This window comes from Eutrema salsugineum, unplaced genomic scaffold (assembly GCF_000478725.1).
Source record: "Eutrema salsugineum unplaced genomic scaffold, Eutsalg1_0 scaffold_3, whole genome shotgun sequence".
NCBI lineage: Eukaryota > Viridiplantae > Streptophyta > Magnoliopsida > Brassicales > Brassicaceae > Eutrema > Eutrema salsugineum.
This window is the reverse complement of record NW_006256756.1, coordinates 2,409,314-2,431,161: the sequence shown is the minus strand read 5'-3', so window position 1 is coordinate 2,431,161 and position 21,848 is coordinate 2,409,314. Positions and strand designations below refer to the sequence as shown.

The 21,848-nt window shown below is 35.3% G+C and overlaps 4 protein-coding genes across 9 annotated transcripts; 3 read left to right on the top strand and 1 right to left on the bottom strand.

Annotated features, from left to right (window-relative positions):
• Window positions 1-1,295: 1,295 nt before the first annotated feature.
• LOC18014394 (putative cysteine-rich receptor-like protein kinase 39) lies at window positions 1,296-3,964 on the top strand. Its single transcript, XM_024154426.1, has 7 exons — window positions 1,296-2,187; window positions 2,276-2,401; window positions 2,489-2,610; window positions 2,698-2,908; window positions 2,987-3,224; window positions 3,347-3,485; window positions 3,586-3,964. Exons 1-7 carry the CDS (start codon window positions 1,344-1,346, stop codon window positions 3,865-3,867), a joined length of 1,962 nt encoding a protein of 653 aa, XP_024010194.1. The 5' UTR covers window positions 1,296-1,343; the 3' UTR covers window positions 3,868-3,964.
• A 3,211-nt stretch (window positions 3,965-7,175) lies between these two features.
• LOC18014393 (putative cysteine-rich receptor-like protein kinase 39) lies at window positions 7,176-9,789 on the top strand. Its single transcript, XM_006396621.2, has 7 exons — window positions 7,176-8,054; window positions 8,143-8,268; window positions 8,347-8,480; window positions 8,549-8,759; window positions 8,841-9,078; window positions 9,181-9,319; window positions 9,412-9,789. Exons 1-7 carry the CDS (start codon window positions 7,208-7,210, stop codon window positions 9,691-9,693), a joined length of 1,977 nt encoding a protein of 658 aa, XP_006396684.1. The 5' UTR covers window positions 7,176-7,207; the 3' UTR covers window positions 9,694-9,789.
• A 277-nt stretch (window positions 9,790-10,066) lies between these two features.
• LOC112085242 (glutathione S-transferase T3-like) lies at window positions 10,067-12,242 on the bottom strand. Of its 6 annotated transcripts, none has more exons than XR_002898796.1 (3): window positions 12,137-12,242; window positions 11,701-11,758; window positions 10,067-10,260 (listed from the first exon to the last, which is right to left on the bottom strand). XR_002898796.1 is itself a non-coding variant. In XM_024154429.1 (3 exons), exons 2-3 carry the CDS (start codon window positions 11,744-11,746, stop codon window positions 10,677-10,679), a joined length of 504 nt encoding a protein of 167 aa, XP_024010197.1. In that variant the 5' UTR covers window positions 11,747-11,758; window positions 12,137-12,242; the 3' UTR covers window positions 10,280-10,676. The 6 variants fall into 6 exon arrangements, 3 of the variants coding, with proteins under 3 accessions (XP_024010197.1, XP_024010196.1, XP_024010198.1); XR_002898797.1 differs by having other exon boundaries at window positions 11,701-11,769; window positions 12,137-12,236; XM_024154429.1 differs by lacking the exon at window positions 10,067-10,260 and adding an exon at window positions 10,280-11,134.
• Window positions 12,243-14,884: 2,642 nt separating this feature from the next.
• Window positions 14,885-21,808, top strand: LOC18014392. The gene is made up of 13 exons (XM_006396620.2): window positions 14,885-15,749; window positions 16,098-16,208; window positions 16,278-16,411; window positions 16,487-16,697; window positions 16,773-17,010; window positions 17,202-17,343; window positions 17,431-17,751; window positions 18,853-19,807; window positions 20,338-20,462; window positions 20,534-20,744; window positions 20,830-21,067; window positions 21,159-21,318; window positions 21,390-21,808. Exons 1-13 carry the CDS (start codon window positions 14,921-14,923, stop codon window positions 21,678-21,680), a joined length of 3,966 nt encoding a protein of 1,321 aa, XP_006396683.2. The 5' UTR covers window positions 14,885-14,920; the 3' UTR covers window positions 21,681-21,808.
• The last annotated feature ends 40 nt before the right edge of the window (window positions 21,809-21,848 follow it).

The window sequence follows — 21,848 nt, the reverse complement described above, 5'->3', positions numbered from 1 at the left end:
AATAAAATATTCGTTTACCATTTATGCTATTATGAAAGTATAATTTAAATTTATAATTTTAAATTAAATTTAGCCTATATTTAAAAAATTTTAAAGTAATTAAAATTATTACCTAAATTTTTGTAATAAAATTTAATTATAATTTTTAAAATTTTTGAATTTTAAATTAAATTAAATCTAAATTTTGGCAATTAAATATAATTATTAAAATCTTTAATAATTTGAAATTTTATTTAAATATGACAATATTTAAGGAAATTTAAAATATTTCAATGAATAACTAATTTTTGAAATTAAATATCAATATAAACTAAATGTTTTAAATTAATTATCACCTATATTTAAGGAGAATCTAAAAATATCTAAATTAATACCTTATTTTCGGAATTAAATATAAATATAAAATAAAATATTTAAAAAAAAATTTGGGAGTGTTCGGAAGCAATCACTAAATGTGTTTCTGTTTTAATATAATAGATAATATTAATAATTAACATTAATTGAACCTTTCAATTCTTTTTCAAAATAATGGCCTGTAGGTCAATGTTTCAAATCTTACCACATAGGCACGGGTCTGCCCAAGAGATGTAAGCGTTTCATCAAAAGAATTATAGACTCGTTTCAAAAATTCCAAAATCAAATCGGTTTAATCAAGTGCAACTAGTTAGATCGAACATGATGGAACTGGTAATTGTGTTAGTGTCGACAGCGTGACTTAATGAATCTGCCAACAACATGCATTATGCGGATTATAAGACGTAAAATGAGGAATGATAATTATTTTAAGTATTTTTGATTCAAATATATTTAGTTTATAATTTTCAAGTTTATGATAGATTAAATAATTTTTGACAACATGTTTAATACTTGTTTGGAAACAGATTCAATTTATTTAGGAAAATTAAAGTGTTTCGAAATATAATCTTTTTTAATAGTATAGATTATGTAGAATTGAATTCACACGGTGGCTAGTATTCCTTTCTAGTTTCTTTTAGACCAGATTTTTCTTCTAGTCATTTTTTCTCTCGAGATTTGAAGCGCTAGTTTGTCGTTTCACAATTTGCTAGAATATTTGGACTTTTCTAGTAAATTTAGGACTGTTTCTAAGTCCCTTAATTAGTCCTACCATGGAATAAATATCTAGCCTATAACTTGGTTTTAAGGTCATCTAGAAATAATGCCAATACACATTTTCTCAGTCTTTAGAAGTCAATAATACTCGTTTTCTCGTCTCACCTTTATAAGTATAACATTGCTCTTAAATCGATTACTCCATAACAATAACGTACGTAGTACAAGAAAAGAAAAGAAAAAAGTTTTATCATAGTTAACAGAAAAAAGGGATGGGGAAATGCCCTGCTTTGATGGTCTTCCTCGCTTGTTCTCTTCTTCTTGTCCTTCAAAACCTCGAAGTTGTTAATGCCGTCGGGTGTGCCGGAAGCTTCTTCAACGCTAACAGCAGCTACGTTCAGAATCGTGACAGTCTCTTCTCTACTCTTGCTGATAAAGTCATCGCCAATAGTGGATTCTACAATGCTTCACTTGGCAAAAGCCCCAACAGTGTTCATGTTCTTGTCCTCTGCGCAAGGGGCTATGATCAACAAGCTTGTATGAATTGTGTGGAAAGCGCGACTAAGGGTATACAATCGAATTGTCTAAACCGCATGGATTCGTTCACGTGGGACAAAGACGTTGAAGACCATGTTTCTTGTCTTGTACGTTCCTCAAACCACTCAACTTTGGGGAACCTCGAGCTTAGACCTGCTATTATCTACCCAAGTCCACTTAGCATCGAGTCATCTAAGAACATGACCCTTTTCGAACAAGAGTGGGATGCAATGGTTAATCGGACCGTCGAGACTGCCACGGAAGCTCAAAATTCCTCCGTGGTACTTAAGTACTATGGTGCCGAAAGAGCTGAGTTCACCGAGTTTCCAAATGTTTACATGCTGATGCAATGCACACCCGACATTACTTCCCAAGATTGCAAGAGTTGTTTGAGAGATTGCGTGGCGCTTTGGAAAACACAGTTTTGGAAAAGACAAGGAGGCGAGGTTAATCGTCCGAGCTGTTTTTTCAGGTGGGATTTTTATACCTTCCATGGTGCTTTTGATAATGTAACAAGAGTTCCTGCCCCTCCTCGGCCTCCGAATCCGGAAAATGGGAGCCCAATAACAGTCAAGAAAGGTAAAACAAATGAGTTATGGCATTGCCACAATTTGTAAGTATATGATAAAGATGGTCCCAGACTTAAAAAAAGGTCAATAATTTGCAGGAAGAAGCATAGGGTATAGGGGAATTATAGCGATATTTGTGGTTCTTACTTTGATTAATCTTTTGGTGTTTATTGGTTTCTTCAAAATCAATGCTCGGAGGAGAAAATTAAACAAAAGAATCAATGGTAAGTGTTAGCTTCTTTTTTGCTTCAACAACATTTATGATGTAGAGAGTAAGACTTATTTCTTTTATTTTTGAGTCGGTAATGCAGAATACCATGATTCGGATGGTCAATATATGTTAAGATTTGATCTTGGTATGATCTTAATGGCAACCGATGACTTCTCGCCTGAAAATAAGCTTGGCCAAGGTGGATTCGGTATGGTCTATAAGGTAATAACCTTTCTTTTCTTCCTAATTATGAGTTCTTAATCAACCTTGGTCTTAAATAAAATAATATATATTGAGAACCGCTTTCAGGGGACATTACCAAATGGCCAAGAGATAGCGGTGAAGAGATTGACAAAAGGTTCAGGACAAGGAGATGCAGAGTTTAAGAATGAGGTTTCACTATTGACAAGACTCCAACATCGGAATCTGGTTAAGCTTCTTGGGTTCTGTAATGAAGGAGACGAAGAGATTCTTGTCTACGAATTTGTCCTCAATTCAAGTCTTGATCACTTTATCTTCGGTGAGCCTTGGAAACATGACTACATTTTCGATAGTTTTGGAACCTCTTAGCAAGAAAATGTTTCTTTAAAATCTGCAGATGACGAGAAGCGTTCGCTTCTTACATGGGAGGTGAGGTTCAAAATTATAGAAGGCGTTGCTCGAGGTCTTGTTTATCTCCATGACGATTCTCAGCTGAAGATTATTCACCGAGACTTGAAGCCGAGCAACATTCTACTAGATGCAGAGATGAATCCTAAAGTCGCAGACTTTGGGACCGCTAGGTTGTTCGATACTGATGAGACTCGAGCTGAAACAAAACGAATAGCTGGAACCCGGTAAGAACATAGCAATCAACTTTGAAGATACGTAAATATGCTCACCATCAATTAACACTATTAGTTGCATGTATAGTGGATATATGGATCAACTAATCATGAATTAATTTCCATATATGTAGTGGATATATGGCTCCTGAATACCTTAACCACGGGCAAATCTCAGCTAAATCTGATGTATATAGCTTCGGTGTTATGCTTCTTGAGATGATAAGTGGGGAAAGAAACAATAGCTTCGAAGGAGAAGGACTTGCAGCTTTCGTAAGTTTCTTCACAAATCCGTCTTTGTTCATGGTATTTCATTTTGTATTTTCACACCTCTCTAGTAAGTGATTGGATCTTTTTTTTTTTTTTGGTTCAGGCATGGAAGAGATGGAAAGAAGGAAGGCCTGCGATTATAATTGATCCTTTCTTGGTAGATAATTCGAGTAACGAGATCATTAAGCTGATCCAGATTGGTTTGTTGTGTGTTCAAGAGAATCCAACAAACAGACCAACCATGAGCTCTGTAATAGTTTGGCTTGGCAGTGAGACTATCACCATTCCTTCACCCAAGGCTCCAGCTTTCACAGGGAATCAATCCCAATCTGAGGATGGTACAATGTCAATGAGCACTGTCTTCACGGAGTTGAGTTCTCGTTGAGTTATAAATTTGTGTTAATCAAAACATATTGTTTTAAAGCAGTAACTATAATTATTTGGCAATCAAACAAGAATATAGAAAAGAAGAGGCTTTACTATTATCACATCGTTTATCAGTGAAAAGCCCTAACATTTTATGGTGACGTAAGGAGCAAGGAAAAGACCTTTTCCCCCTCTTTTTCGCTTGACGTAAACGACATGGCAAACACTTCGTTGTCCTGAAAGGTCTTAAATATTTACAACCATTCAAAGCCTCAACCAAAATTTTTTGTTGTCCCAATGAGCCAAATTAAACACTTTGATAACTTTTTTGGTCAACTGAAAGGTCTTGGTTTTCCATGAAAGTATCACGGTGCTTCCTCTGAAATGCATTACTTTTGGACGTATACAACACGTCAACTTCAATCTTAATATATTGCATGTTGATGGAGAAAAAAATAACATTATATTAACGACCTTACATTATCAAAATCCTCCGTGCTGACAAAAAAAAAACTATCAAAATCCATCGTATTCAAATCAACTAACTCCGATGTACCAACTAAATTAGAGAATGTAATTGTACAGAACAAAGGATGCTTATATTTCAATTGGCAATAGTAAATTTATTTATATTTACATTTGATGATAAATGACAAAAACAAAGAAATTTTAAAATCATTAGTAGGTGGGCTATTAATCATGAGAAATTGTAGGTGAGCTATTAAAAAAAAATATTTCACAAGTTTACTTATAAACTGTTGACAAGAATAGTGTTATCAATAAAAAATTTAGTTTACAAATCTAGTGTGTCATTTCATATTTCAACAGACAATATGAAAGAAGTGAGATGTCAAATAAATACTAAATTAGGTAGATGGTAATATATGAAAACATTTTAACGGAAATGGAAGTTCCAGAAGTTCATATTAGAAAATAGCAAAGAGAACAATAAAAAAAAAAATAATTTAACCCAAAAAAAAAACAATAAAAAATTATGCAAAATGTTTTTTTTTTCAAATGTACCTTTAAAAGAATACTCATTATAATTTTTTCCGTAAATGACATATCAGTATGTAATTAACATAAGAAATAATATTATTATCCCATGATAGTATATATAATCACATATACTTACGAAAAACGTGTAATTTCACTAAATGACAAATTATTTTGTTCAAAAAATAACTAAATGACAAATTAAAGTTCTATTTTTTTTACATAAATGGAAGTTCCAGAAGTTCGTATTAGAAAATAGCAAAGAGAACGGTAAAACATTTTGAAATTTTTTAACATGTTATCCTTTTATCAAACGTACCTTTTAAAGAATACTCATTATAAATTTTTCGTAAATGACGTATCAGTATGTATTCAACATTATAAATAATTATATTATCCACATGTACATGATAGTAAATATAATTACATACTTATGAAAAACGTGTAATTTAACTAAGTGAAAAACTATTGTGTTAAAAAAATAACTAAATGACAAATTAAAGTTCTATTTTTGAACCCATTTCTCACGTCATATACTAAATTAATATCTTTGTCTAGCTAGTTGTAAGAAAAATAAATTAAATTGACATGTCTTCCAAAAAAATATATATATTGGGGATTAGGATAACCGAAGAGCTTCTTCCCACTATACTCCAAATTAAAATCATCTAGCTGAGCTGCATGATTGCACAACAAAAAATAACAATACAATTAGCAATAGACTTCCAAATTAATAAAATAATGCGTACACTAACAGATATGTCTGTTTTCGTAATAAATATGATGAATTATGATTATGAATAGTGTAAGGATTTTTTTTTGGTCAACAACATTAATACCTCAAAAACGGTTTGATAATTTAAACTGGTAGTACCAAGTTTACGTTAATCATGAAAATAGACCTGAACACAATCTGATTTTGTATTCTTCGCTGAGATAAATGAGATACAAAAAAAAAAAGTGAAAAACCTCCTTACTTATTTTAGATGCAAATCAAAAGTTGACCATTCTTTCTGTATAGACACCATCTTCATCATTCTTTATATTTTTTTTCTTCCCTGGAATTTATTCCAACGCGGGTCAAAGACAAAGAGTACTAGACTTTTGTTAAGCTTTGGTTTAAATGTCTAATTATGAAAGGGAACATAACTGAACATGTTATAAACTTTTCCTTCTAATGACGAAAGTTTTTCTACATTAACTAATATGTTTTTAACAATTTTCTAATACTGCAATTCATATTTATATATCATTTACCAATAGAGTGTGTTACCATTAGGTGTATTTTTGAGTTATCTAATGTTTAAAAAATGGACTTTTGTGTTTTAATTACCAAAATACACACTTTTTCTGTTTAGAGAACACAAATAATTGTTTTAACCTTTTTGCCTACTTATCTATATTATTTATTTATTTATTATTTTATTAATATCACACCTCCCATATTTGTTTGTTGTTATTTATCTATTATTTAAAAAATAATCGAATAATTATTTTGACACTATGAATTCTATAATTTATTTTTTAATACTTTGATACCCATTTTATATTTTTAAACTTTTAATTTTTTTGTCAGTTAGTGATAAACACATGGGTATCCATATAGTAGCGTCCACGTGAACATAAATATATGGATATCTATGCAATTATATAGATATATATATATATATATACACATACGTATCCATATAGTAGCGTAAACATAAACACAAATATTAAAATATATATATATATATATATGCATATCCACGTACATAGAGTATAAATAGATGTAACTATATAGAAACACATATATATTTACATACATATTCACATGCATATATTATAGATGGATGTAACTATATAAATATATATGCATATTTACATGAGTATCCATATAGTTGTATATATATGGGTAGGTCTCGTGTGATTTAGTGTATAGAAACTGATGAATTAAAGTGGATCCTATACAATTTAGTGTGTAAAAGCTGATGAGTGAATTTAAATGAGTCTCGTATGTTTTAATATTTTTCAGTAAGTAAATAGAAGATAAAAGAAAAAAAAAAAGGCAAAAAAGTCTAAAAATGGGAGCAAAGTAAGATAAATACACCATCTATGCCTTTTTTTGGCAATTACATTTTTCAAAAGTACACTGGTAATATTCTCTACGAGTTGCAGCTACCCCTTGCAAAACTTTCTAAAATCCATAACCAAGCAGCCAACGACGAACGATCATATTTCTTTGACCAGACAAAAATAAAAGGCCAATAAATGAAGCCAACCAATACTCGTTTCTTATCTCATCTTCATCTATATAAAGATGACAAGAATCTAAATTAACAAAGTAGTACAAGAAAAGAAAAACATAAAAATAAAAATAAAAAATGAGGAAATGCCCTGCTTTGATGATCTTCCTCGCTTCTTCTCTTCTTCTTGTTCTTCAAACCCTCGAAGTTGTTAACGCCGTCGGGTGTGCCGGAAGCTTCTTCAACGCTAACAGCAGCTACGTTCAGAATCGTGACAGTCTCTTCTCTACTCTTGCTGATAAAGTCATCGCCAATAGTGGATTCTACAATGCTTCACTTGGCAAAAGCCCCAACAGAGTTCATGTTCTTGTCCTCTGCGCAAGGGGCTATGATCAACAAGCTTGTATGAATTGTGTGGAAAGCGCGACTAAGGGTATACAATCGAATTGTCTAAACCGCATGGATTCGTTCACATGGGACAAAGACGTTGAAGACCATGTTTCTTGTCTTGTACGTTCCTCAAACCACTCAACTTTGGGGAACCTCGAGCTTAGACCTGCTATTATCTACCCAAGTCCACTTAGCATCGAGTCATCTAAGAACATGACCCTTTTCGAACAAGAGTGGGATGCAATGGTTAATCGGACCGTCGAGACTGCCACGGAAGCTCAAAATTCCTCCGTGGTACTTAAGTACTATGGTGCCGAAAGAGCTGAGTTCACCGAGTTTCCAAATGTTTACATGCTGATGCAATGCACACCCGACATTACTTCCCAAGATTGCAAGAGTTGTTTGAGAGAGTGCGTGGCGCTTTGGAAAACACAGTTTTGGGGAAGACAAGGAGGCGAGGTTAATCGTCCGAGCTGTTTTTTCAGGTGGGATCCATATGCCTTCCATGGTGCTTTTGATAATGTAACAAGAGTTCCTGCGCCTCCTCGACCTCCGATTCCGGAAAATGGGAGCCCAATAACAACAGTCAAGAAAGGTAAAACAAATTAGTTATGACATTGCCACAAATTGTAAGTATATGATAAAGAGGTTCTCAGACTAAAAAAAGTTGTAATAATTTGCAGGAAGAAGCATAGGGTATAGGGGAATTATCGTCATAATTGCGGTTCTTACTTTCATTAATCTTCTGGTGTTTATTGGTTTCATAAAACTCTATGCTCGTAGGAGAAGATCAAACTACAGAACCCATCGTAAGTGTAATTTGTTTCTTGCGTCAATCTACCTTATGATGTAGAGAGTAAGACTTATTTACTTTTTCTTTACTATAGTTGGAAGTGCAGAGTACTCTGATTCTGATGGTCAATTTATGTTACGGTTTGATCTTGGTATGATCTCTATGGCAACTGATGACTTCTCGACTGAAAATAAGCTTGGCCAAGGTGGATTTGGCACGGTTCATAAGGTAGTAACAATATATTTCCTAATGATCTTGGTTTTGGATGAGTAACAGATCTTGAAAACATGTTTCAGGGGACATTACCAAATGGACAAGAGATAGCGGTGAAGAGATTAACAAAAGGTTCAGGACAAGGAGATACGGAGTTTAAGAATGAGGTCTCACTCTTGACAAGACTCCAACATAGGAATTTGGTTAAGCTTCTTGGGTTCTGTAGTGAAGCAGATGAAGAGATTCTTGTCTACGAGCTTGTCCCCAACTCAAGTCTTGATCACTTTATCTTCGGTGAGCCTACAAAAAAAATGCTTTCATTTTGAATTGTGTTTAGAAATTTTTATCAAAACAATGTTTCTTTGAACTCTTTAGATGAGGACAAGCGTTCGCTTCTTACATGGGACGTGAGATTCAGAATTATAGAAGGCATTGCTCGAGGTCTTCTTTATCTTCATGAAGATTCTCAGCTGAAGATTATTCACCGAGACTTGAAGGCGAGCAACATTCTTTTAGATGCAGAGATGAACCCTAAAGTTGCAGACTTTGGGACCGCAAGGTTGTTCGATACTGATGAGACTCGAGCTGAAACAAGACGAATAGCTGGAACCCGGTAAGAATATATCAATCAACCTTACAGACACATACATATGATGTTTTTAAAGAATCTTTGATATTGGATCAACTAATCATGAATTAATTTCCATATATATAGTGGATATATGGCTCCTGAATACCTGAACCACGGGCAAATCTCAGCTAAATCTGATGTATATAGCTTCGGTGTTATGCTTTTAGAGATGATAAGTGGTGAAAGAAACAATAGTTTTGAAGGGGAAGGACTTGCAGCTTATGTAAGCTTCTTTCACATTATATTAGTCTTTGCTTCATTCTTTTCATTTTGTAATATATGTGGAGAGAGTAAGAACATATTTTCTTGGTGCAGGCATGGAAGAGATGGGTTGAAGGAAAGCCTGAGGTTATAATTGATCCTTTACTGGTAGAGGATCCGATAAACGAGATCATTAAGTTGATTCAGATTGGTTTATTGTGTGTTCAAGAGAATGCAGCAAAGAGGCCAACCATGAGCTTGGTAATAGTTTGGTTTGGTAGTGAGACTATCACCATTCCTTTACCTAACGCTCCTGCTTTCACTGGAAGTCATTTCCAATCTGAAAATGATTCAATGTCAGTGAGCAATATTTTCACGGAGTTGAGTTCTCGTTGATTTATAAATCAGTGAATCAAATTGTTGTTTTAAAACATATATTCCCTCCCTTGTGTCATGAGATGTTTTGGGTGAACAGCATTTATATTTAGATTATAATACCATCTCCAATGGTTGAAACCCTTAAGAGGTTCTTAACAATTTTTTACTATAGTAAATTAAATTAAGAATCTTTTGAAATATTTTCCTCTCCAATGGTTGAACCCTTGAGGGGTTCTTGTTTTTGAATTGGTTTGGATAAGTTCTTAACTTGTGGGATTTAAGATATAATGAAATCATTTCTTCTCTTAAAGGGGAGATTTCAGACATGGCAAGTATTTATACAAAAAAGCCAAGTTTCTTACTTACTACAATAAAGCTAGCTCTTGCAAGATTCAAGATTTATACATGGCAAGCACAAATACATTATACAAAAGGTCTCATGTTCTTACTATAATCAAGCTTGTAAGCCTGTTTAACTAGCTATTAACCGCATACTGAAAAGGTTTTAAAAACTTCTCTTACGCCTCGTCAAGGCTATCTCATATTCTTCAATATCATCCATGGAATCAATCTCTTCAACTTCATCTACAACAAAGAAGAAGAACCAAATCACATAAATAAGGACACAAAAGTCAAAACCCACAAGAAAGTCTTAAAACTTTACCAATCGTTGGAAAGCATGAGAGATTATAAGGAGATAGTACTTATGACAACATCTCACTAATTAGCTTGTTCTTTAGCGCTATTTCTATATCAGAAAGTGGTTCTGTTTTTGAAAGGAGACTGCCAAGCAATTTATTCTTAGAAAGCTTCTCTTTTATTTCCAAGTCTTTTTGCTTTATCTCCCACACGTTCTGTAACTCCAACAGTTCCTTGCTTTCTTCTTTAGCACTGGTTATCTTGTTCCCAGTCATTTTAGCTTTAGCCTTTGATGCCTTAACACCAGGCAGATGAGCCATTGATACATCCTCTCCATGGCTTTCTGGTTGGGAGCTTGAAGACTATGCACAACCCTCCTCAAGCTTTTTTTTTTTGACCTTACCATCTTTAACAGAAGAAGTCAAACACCATTTATGGTCATGGTGAAGCTCCCTCCATGCATGTTCAAGGGTGAACTTGACCTGGTAATCGTTGAAGAAGATTTCATGAGCCACTTTCATAACATCATTCTCATTCTGGCCGCTTGATTGCTCTTTCATTGCAGCCTCATAGCATTCAACGAACTTGCATACTTGGTCATTTAACCTTCCCCACCTTTGCTTACAGTGACTGGCCTCTTTATTTTGCAGACCAACAAGTTGTGGACTTGAGTTAAAATAAGCTTGAATGCGTTTCCAAAACGCTACAGCTTTTTGCTCATTCCCAACAACTGGATCCTTGCTGGTGTTCAAGCACGCACTGATGAGCACAACATCTTCGTTGGGTGTCCACTTCCTTCTTTCTTTACGTTTCTCAACACCTAGGATTGGATCATCAGAACATTGGCTACTAAACAGAGGGACTTTTTTGATGATCCAAGTTCTATACTAGGCGAATAACTCTCATAATGATTGGGGTGAAGAATGTGGTTTTCTTGTTGGTTAGTTAAGAGGTTTACAAAGCCTGGAGAGTTACTATATGGATTCGTATTATCCATATCCTATTTTACAAAGAATTTTTAGAAGGATAAGAAAAATTTAGAAGGATAAGAAAAGAAGGGTTATGGCTTAAGTGTTCAGTTTGAAAAACAATTGCAAGCACCAATATATAAGCGGTTATGGTTTGAGTGTTTTTAGCAATCAATGACAAGCATTGATCACAGAGAGCTTCCACTCTTTAACCTAATCTACTACTACCAACCATTGATCACAAAGAGCTTAAAGACTTTACCTAACAAATAGCTAACAAGCATTTATCACAAAGAAGTGTTTTGGCAATCGATACAATTGTTAACAAGCATATATCACAAAGCCTATCTAACCGATTATTAGTATTAACTGTTCAGCTAACTATGTATGCTAACAAAAAGTGAGGAAGATGAATAACCTTGCTTCATTGCTGAAAAGGAATCAGTCGGAGCTTGTATGAGCATTTGTCGTTCTTTCTTCATTTAACCTCACAGAAACCAGAGAAATGTGATCAAATTCTTCAACAAAGAAGCAAAAACAAAGCATATTCAAGCAGACATATAAATTAAATTTTTGAATCATGCAAAAAGAACCAAACACTTAGCAAATGCGATCAAAAACTTAAGATGCCACAATGTATGCATCAAAACTATGGACCATACTAACGGAATCAAACAATATATGCCTAAAATCTTCTTCAATCATGGCTAATAACTTACATACTGACAATTCAAAGTACCCTAATTTCGCTTACACCAAATATCTGTGATTTTCCCCAAATCACAGAACCCTAATTTCGATCTCAGTAACCAAAAATTTATAACATCTACAAAGAATATCAGATAGATTCGTACCTTGACAAAGAGATTGGAGAATCTTTCAAATTTACTCCCCGATTTTGTCGTCAAACTCTCCGATTAGGTGAAAAAAACTATCTGACTCTCAAACCCAAACTCCACGATGATGAACAGCGAATTTGACCAAATCGATGACTTTGTCCGTAAAAAATCCGAATCCACTAATGCTCTGACATGTGTCTCTAAGAGATGGTTTTAAAACTGAAAAGATCGGTTCTTAACATTGACCACCGTTTTGATTTATTTTTAACCCCAAAATAAATTAAAAAAAAATCCCAAATTCGATGAATCGGTCCAATGAACTTGATGATACCGTTTCTTTGAGACATGGCAGAAAATGATTGGGCGAAAAATGTGTAATTTTGTGGAAGAAATTTTTTTTCCTCTAGCAGAAATAATTTTTTTTTCATCCCTTATTTCTTCTGCTCTTGTCGTCTTCCCCGATGATTTTTGATCAATTGAAACATCTGTAAAATTCACTGGTGGTTGAGTAATCCAAGCATCAAGTATCCCTTCCCATCATCAAGGTAACCTTCTTAAAGCATCGAGTATCCCTTCCCATCATTAAGGTAACCATTATCAACTTACTTTTGGATCTTCGATTCGATTTGGCTTGGCTAAATTAGGTGGTTTAGAGATTGTGATTCGTGAGCTTAATACCCGGGAAGACGATTCAAGTAGATGGTATTTGTTAGAGATCCTTAGAGCTTTGTCGACTGCTTTTATGTTCGATTCAAACGTGTTTTACATATAAAGTTAGAAACTCTGGGTTGATGTATTTTGATCAGCATCTCTATATCTTCTGGGTCGTTGTAGATGTATTGTTTCGGTCTAAATTCTGCATATGATCGTTTAAAGTGGAGATTCTTGTGATGTTGTAGGATTTCAGCGGCTTAGAATAACATAGTGGCTGTACTCAAATTGCTTATATAGGCTCTTGCATTAGGCATGTCAATATCAACCCGACAAAGAATTACAAGATTTCAACCGCAAAAAGTCCCATGAAAATATTTTTTACCTATTTGATCCAAACCCTTCATTACCCCTCACAGATAGCCCTGCCTCTGAATGCTGCGTGCATAAAAGTAAGAAATAGTCAAACTCTGCATCATCTCAATATCAGTAGAATAAACAAAATGATCAATAGCATTGTAGCTTTGACAGCTAATGCGTATAACAAAGAAAAATGTTTACTTCACGAAGAAACATACATGATTTACTGGTATAGAGCTGATATAGAATTCTTCGTCCTTGAAGCTTTGTTGTGCCTTCCTTTTCTTACCGCTAACTGGAATCAAAGGAGAGTTTATTATATGCAAATCAATATTTGTGGGGAGCTTTAGGTGGCACTGTGTAATTTCTTGAATGTCATTGATGCAGTTTGTCTTTGACTCTTGAGGTTAATCTGGAAAAGATGGAAGTTTGTGGGGACTTGAATCCTAAGTCTATCTTCTTTCATAGTTCTTTATTTTGATATGCAGTGAAGAGAAATGCAAGAGAAGCCAACAGTTTGCAAAGGAAGCTGGTCTTCCGGGATTATCAAATGTACTACCAAAAACAAGGGGTTTTGGCGTTTGCTTAGAAAATCTACATAACTCTTTGGATGTTCACTTGTATATAGTAGTATCTCACGCCACATTTTATTAATTTCTATGGACGAGACAATGTCTACATGTGATTCCTACAAGAGCCCTCAAGTGGAGTATATCGACAATGAAGAAGTCTCGGCTGTAGTTTCCACTGAAAGGAAGGCATTGAGTAATCTCTACATAACGCTGCGTTCAGAGACAACTGGTACTACCAATGGTTCTTTAGCTACAACATTGAATAACACTAGATTTTTATAGAAAGTATAATTCATTCTAATTCAATTAATTTTTTTAATTGAATACCTCTTCCTAAGTTTCATGTAATGAATTGTAATTTTTGTGTTTAAATTTATTAGCAAAATTAAATATTTCGAATTTAAAAAAAATTATTTTTATTTTTATTTTTGATGAACTCCATTTGGAACCAGGAAATTGATACAAGTTTTTCCATAAACACAAAACCAAAAAAAATAATATAATATTCTGGTAGGGTTTACTAATGTACATGCTCTTAAACCCCCCATTGGATATGGTTTATCATTTCATACCAGTTCTATTCCTACCAAATAGCATCACTTTATACCCTCTGATCTAAAATAAGTGTTTTGAAATAAATGATGTTTTAAGTATTTTTTCTCAAATTAATAAGCGGTCTTTTCAGTTTTTAATATAAAATGAGCTAAATTTTGTGTATTAGAAATGCGAAAAAAAATAAACTAATCTAGACCAATTGATTTTTGGATAGTTTAGAGTTTAGACAGATATAGCAACGTTCGGGGAAATTGCCACTAGACCTACATAAGATTTTTCGTCAGTAACGGCTAATGTACTCACACTTGCATGAGATGAGAGTTAGAGAAGTAAGAGTGGCCCACGAGTTCTAATTGTTCCAACTTTTAGATTACGTAAAGTCGAAAAGAAAATTGACACAGCCGTATTGTAAGGGTAATAATTAATTAAAATTATTTCAAGTTTCAACCCTGCATTGGTACATTGACGAAGACTACTGATGTGAACATGAGGATGACGTTGATGGTCATTGAGATATGTCCATAGATTCATTTTGTAGAGGAAGAGAGCAGGATCGCTAAGTAGATGTATCCTTAACCAAAACCCATTCTCTCATTCACCTACTTTTTATTTTATTCTTTTGACAAAACCCTAATCTCCATTTCTTAACAATTACAGTATCATGAAAAACTCTGCTATGATTTTCCTTTCTTTTCCACTTCTCCTTCTTCAAACTTTCAACGGAGTTAAAGCCGGCTTCCTCTGCGTCGGAAGCACCTTCCCCGCTAACAGTAGCTACCGCGAAAACCGTGACTCTCTCTTCTCCTCTCTTGCTTCTAAAGTCATCACAAACGGTGGATTCTACAACGCTTCACTCGATAGAGTTCACGCTCTTGCACTCTGTAGAAGAGACTACGAGCGGCAAGCTTGTATCAACTGTGTCGAAAAAGCCATTCGACAGATTAAAAATAGTTGTCCTGATCGCGTTGAATCGTTCGATTGGGACAGTGACGATGCAGAGCAAGTTTCTTGTCTTGTACGTACCGCAAATCATTCAACTTTTCGAAAACTCGAACTTGGACCAGCTACGAATGACCCGAGTCCCGTTAGTATCGACTCATCCTTCAACAACATGACCCTTTTCCGCCAAGAATGGGAAGCAATGGTTAACCGAACCCTTGAGGCTGCAACCGTTGACACTTCCACATCGGTTCTCAAGTATTATGGAGTTGTAAAAGCAGAGTTTGTGGAGTTTCCAAATGTTTATATGATGATGCAATGCACACCGGACATAACTTCAGGCGAGTGCAGGACATGTTTGGAAGAATGCGTCAAGTATTTTAGAGATATGTCTTGGGGAAAACAAGGAGGCAGCGTTTGTCGACCGAGCTGTGTTTTCCGATGGGATATGTATGCTTTTTCCGGGGCTTTCGCCAATATAACAAGAGTTCCGGCGCCTCCTCGAGCTTTGATTCCTCAAGCACAAGCAATCTCTGTGACTAGCTTTATAGGTTTGATAACAAATGAGTTTGATATATGTTTATTGTCACCTATACAATATATCTGAAGTTTGCATACATAAAAAAGAGCAATTTTTTTTGAATGAATGTTAAATTATATTCAAACCCAAAAAAAATAGGTGTTTCTACATTAATGATGCGGGTTGTTTTCTAGAGTCTACATTGCTTTAAAGATCAAAAATCCACTCTCCAAAATAAAAATCGCCAGTGCTCTGTTTCCTTTCTCCTTATGGTGTTGCTTGAGCAGCAAGCCACAACTGCATTCCATCTTCATCTCTGGTGTCTCCAAGAATTCTGATCGAAATGAACCTGTTTCTCATTCTTTTGTTTATTTTGCAGGAAGAATTATCGCGATAGTTGTGGTTCCTACCGTCATTAATCTTTTCGTGCTTATTGGTTTGATCAGAGCTTATGGTCAGATGAGAAAATCGAAAAACGAAATCATCAGTGGTATGTTCTCATGCTTTACAATAAAATTTTTGGTGCATTCTTGGTCATAGTTTTCTTTTCTTGGGTTAGAATGTGAAGAGGAGCACTGTATTTCTGATGGTCAAGTTATGCTACGGTTTGATCTTGGAATGATTCTAACTGCAACCAATAACTTCTCTCTTGAAAACAAGCTTGGACAAGGTGGATTTGGATCTGTCTACAAGGTATATAAATTTGTAAGCTCTCAAAATCGTTAGATTGGTCAGTGATCTTGTGGCATGAGAATTATGGGTTTTCAGGGATTATTACCGAGCGGGCAAGAAATAGCCGTAAAGAGATTAACAAGAGGTTCAGGACAAGGAGATATGGAGTTTAGGAATGAGGTCTTACTCTTGACAAGACTCCAACACAGGAATCTGGTTAAGCTTCTTGGGTTTTGTAATGAAGGAGATGAAGAGATTCTTGTCTATGAGCATGTCCCTAATTCAAGTCTTGATCACTTCATATTCGGTGAGCCTTTTGCTGAAATGCTACATATTTAGGTTTATAATGTTTTAGTATTGATGCCTCTTCTGAAATTTTCAGATGATGAGAAGCGTTTGCTACTAACGTGGAATGTGAGGTACAGAATTATTGAAGGCGTAGCGCGAGGTCTTCTTTATCTACACGAAGATTCTCAGCTGAGGATTATTCACCGAGACTTGAAGGCCAGCAATATTCTTTTAGATGCTGGGATGAACCCTAAAGTTTCAGACTTTGGCATGGCGAGGTTATTTAGCATAGATCAGTCTCGAGGAGTGACAAGGAGACGCGTTGGAACCCTGTAAGTATGTTCTGTATTAGACATGGATGCTCTGTTTTCAAACAGAATATTGCATGCAAGACATAGATGATATGGTATTCTAAAGTAGAGATTTTAGAGATTTCTTGATGTTAGGTTCATAATTAATGTCATTTTGATTCAGATACTGTTGGATTAAGATCACATGTCGTGTTACAATTGCATGGTTGCAGTGGCTATATGGCTCCTGAATACGTTAGGAATGGAAGATTTTCAGTGAAAACAGACGTTTACAGTTTCGGGGTTGTGCTTTTGGAGATGATAGCCGGTCAAAGTAATCAGAACTACTTCGAAGCCTTGGGGCTCCCTGCACATGTAAGCATATAGTTAACACTTATTTTACTTACTCGAACACGCAAATGAATCTTAAAAATGTACTCATTATAAAGTTATAATGTATAGGCATGGAAGTGTTGGGTTGCGGGAGAGGCGGCGAGTATCATCGATCCTGTCTTGAGTAGGAACTCGACAAACGAGATCATGAGATTCATCCACATTGGTTTGTTGTGTGTTCAAGAGAATGTTGCAAAGAGACCGACCATGAGTTTGGTTATTCAATGGCTTGGTAGTGACACTATCTCGATTCCTTTACCTACAGCTGCTGGTTTCACCACCACACATCTTCCCGTAGAATTGCATAGAACCGATGCAACGAATCAAGCCAAAGGCGAAGCTGGTGCTCTTTCATTGAACGAGTTATCTATCACCGAGTTAAGTCCTCGTTGAATCCGAGATCTCTCTGTGATTAAACTAATACTTCTAAGTGCTTTTAATTCTTAAATCATTCGATCTTTACCTATTTCTTATTGCACAAGAACGTTCTTCTTTTTCTCTAAAACTCACTGCTCATGATCAAGTCAACTTCCAATATGGTATTGAGATCAAATTATAATATCATAAAGTTTTCTTACACAATATAAGGTTTCTTTAATAATTCAATTAAAATATTAATATTCACTTTGGTCCATTTTTCTTTTTGGTAAAATCACTTGGATCCATTATTTGCGACAATTGATCCAAGAAAATCTTATACATATAATTAGAGATTTTTCTTTACATTTTTTTTTGTAAAATGTCAACATCATAAACAGAACATCAAGTTGAAACTAAAATTCAATGACTGAAATTACATTATACGTTGTCCTTAAAAAAATCTTCCTGACGCATACTTTCGTAATGATATAAATTTTAAAATCAATAATAAATGACAATATAAACAACATCATTACTATAATAATATTCAATAAATACACTAAATAATTATAAAGTTAATGTCTTTTAGTCAAGTTGTTAAAAATCCACTGTCTTGCAAAGGATTAAGAAAATGGTTAACGGGCTCGATTAATAAAAAAAACACTCAATGATAAATATATGAGATATAGCCAATGATCATGTCCATTACGCATACAAATAGATTACAGTTAACTTGTTTTATTAAATGTCGTGCAACGGAAGTTACACTAAATACAACTATTGAAAAAATAATCTATTTAACTAGGGAGCTTCACGACCCACCAAGAGACTAGTCTGGTGTCCTCCAAAGTCCAACCTCGGATAGTCGGATATCTCGGATGTTAACTAAAAGACAAGTCAAAATCCTATCCTGTAGGTCAACTGGTACCCATTTCTCACGTCGAATATTTTACCCATTTCTCACGGTAATATATTAAACCCATTCCACAAGTATGTAGTTGTAATGTCTTACAATAAAAAAAAATTCAAGTTGCAATGAATGTGTTATAAATTAGCGATGATTCCATAGATGAAATAACATGAAATAAAGACCCAATTTTTGCAATCCTAACGGTTAGAGAATATGATTAAATGGGAAATAGATGGGTTATGACTACTTCCCTCTCGCTTCTCCTTCTCTTCCTTCAAAGCCTAAAATATGTTCACGCCGGTTTCATCTGCTATGGCGAATTTTCCACCGTTAAGTACGGCGTCAATCGAAACACTCTCTTCTCTTCTCTTCCTTCTAACGTCGTCACTAACGGCGGTTTCTACAACGCTTCACTCGGCAGAGATTCCGGAAACAACAGAGTCCATGTTGTCGCTTTATGCAGACGAGGCTACGAGAACCAAGCTTGTAAGACATGTCTCGAGCACGCCATTGAAGACACCAAAGCCAAGTGTCCTCACCAAAAGGAGTCGTTCTCGTGGGTCACTCATGAACCCGACGACGTTTCTTGCAATCTACGTTACACCAATCACTCGACTTTCGGCAAGCTAGAGCTCTCACCATTTACTATCAACCCGAATCCAGATTCATTTAAAGTCAAGAACATGACCCTTTTAAGCCAAGAATGGACTGCAATGGCTAACCGGACACTCGAGGCTGCTTCTACCGCTGAGACTTCATCAGTCCTCAAATACTATAACGCCACAAGAACAAAGTTCACAGAGATTTCAGATGTTTACGCGCTTATGCAATGCACGCCTGATCTATCGCCAAGTGACTGCAAGAGATGTCTTAGAGAGTGTGTGATTGAGTTTCAAAGGAAGTATTGGGGAAGACAAGGAGGTGGAGTTGGTCGGCCTAGCTGTTATTTCCGGTGGGATCTTTATCCTTTTTATAAAGCTTTTGATAATGTTACAAGAGTTCTTGCTTTTCCTCCTACTCAAGCTTCCTCGGCTACTCTGCACTGCGAGACAGACGATAAAGGTCTTAAAGGAAGAAACATTGCAGTCATTGTGGTCCCTGCAATCGTTAATTTCTTCATATTTGTTTGTTTAATCTGTTCTTGGAAGAGAAAGTCGCCACACACCGGAATCAAAGGTAAAATTGTTTGAACGACTTTTTATATTAAGTTTTGTTAGATTTTACATCGGAAGTTAGAAGAGACATATAGTAATATATTAAAGATATGTGTCAGTCTACTCATTACTAATTGGTTTTGAGTTAGAAACTCACAAAATTCAACATAATATCAAATCTAGTTTGTTTACCCAAGTAAGGTGGTCCAAGTAAACGTAGAATGATATTGAGTCGAGATGGACTTATAAGAGTTATTATATTGAATTGAGGAAGCCTGTTAGGATCCCACATGGAATGTTAGAAGAGACCTATATAGTATATAAGATGACTTTGTTTTGTTTTTCCTTTTGAACTAAATTCTGCATTTTTTGTTTGAATTGGTTACATCCGTTTGATTTACAAGGCTTTCTGATCGAAAAAGGAACAGAAAAAAGAGAAATTCAGACACTAAGAAAAGTCTTCTTCTCCGTTTATTATTATATATCTTCTTAATTCTATTCTCCGGGTAAAAACAAAAGTGAAGTTTTTTACATGTTCATGGTGATGTGCAGAGTCTTCTACTTCAAATGATGGTCAATCTATGTTACGGTTTGATCTTGGAATGATTCTTACTGCAACCCATGACTTCTCTCCTGAAAAGAAGCTTGGCCAAGGTGGATTTGGATCTGTCTATAAGGTAAAGAAACTTGTAAGAGTCTTATCAAAATGGGTCAGTGATCTTATGGCATGAGAATTATGGGTTTTCAGGGATTATTACCGAGCGGGCAAGAAATAGCGGTAAAGAGATTAACAAGAGGTTCAGGGCAAGGAGATATGGAGTTCAAGAATGAGGTCTTACTCTTGACAAGACTCCAACATAGGAATCTGGTTAAGCTTCTTGGGTTCTGTAATGAAGGAGATGAAGAGATTCTTGTCTATGAATTTGTCCCCAATCTAAGCCTTGACCACTTCATATTTGGTGAGCCATTGGTAGACGGCATCATTTTTGTTACAATACTGAACAACAACATAAAAAAAATACACTTTTTCTTCGAGATCTGCAGATGAAGATAAACGCTGGCTTCTTACATGGGATGTGAGGTACAGAATCATACAAGGAGTAGCAAGAGGGCTTCTTTATCTACATGAAGACTCACAGTTGAGGATTATTCACCGGGATTTGAAGGCAAGCAATATTCTTTTAGATGCGGAGATGAACCCTAAAGTTGCAGATTTTGGGATGGCGAGGCTATTCAACATGGACCAGACTCGTGGACAGACAAGCAGAGTAGTTGGAACCTAGTAAGTATGCTCTGTTTTAGATGGATGCTTTGTTTTTCTTTCTTAAGATTCTTCGATCAGTATCGCAATTAATGTGATTTGGTTAATGCAGTGGATATATGGCTCCAGAATACGCGACATACGGACAGTTCTCAGCCAAATCTGATGTTTATAGCTTTGGTGTTATGCTTCTGGAGATGATTTGTGGCAAAAGAAACAAAGACTTGAAACAAGAAGAAGAAGAAGGGGAAGAGGAAGGGCTTCCAGCTTTTGTAAGATTTTCAGACATTTCGGTTTTTCTTCTTTTTCTTCGAGATATTGAACTGCTGAACATTCTTTTTAGGTGTGGAAGAAGTGGATTGAAGGAAAATCAGCAGAGATCATTGATCCTTTGGCTGCGCTGAGTAACAACATCTCAATAAACCAAGTAATGAAGCTTATTCACATAGGTTTATTGTGTGTTCAAGAGGATTTTTCCAAAAGGCCTACCATTAATTCAATCCTCGTATGGCTTGAAAGTCACGCTGCTACCACCATGCCTTTTCCCACAAATGTTGCTTTTCTTACAGAGCCATCATCACCATCACCATCACAATCACCATCACCATCGCCATCACCATTACTGCACCACTGAATCAAGCATGTTTGTATACTTCTTTGGCCCTCTTTGTACAATTAATGAGATGCCGTGTAGTGCAAACAAACGTCATGTTTTTTTTTTTAAGCTTGTAATAAGGGAGGCTCGTATTATCAGTTTTTTAACGTCTAAACTTCTACATAAAAATCATACAATCGCGAGATT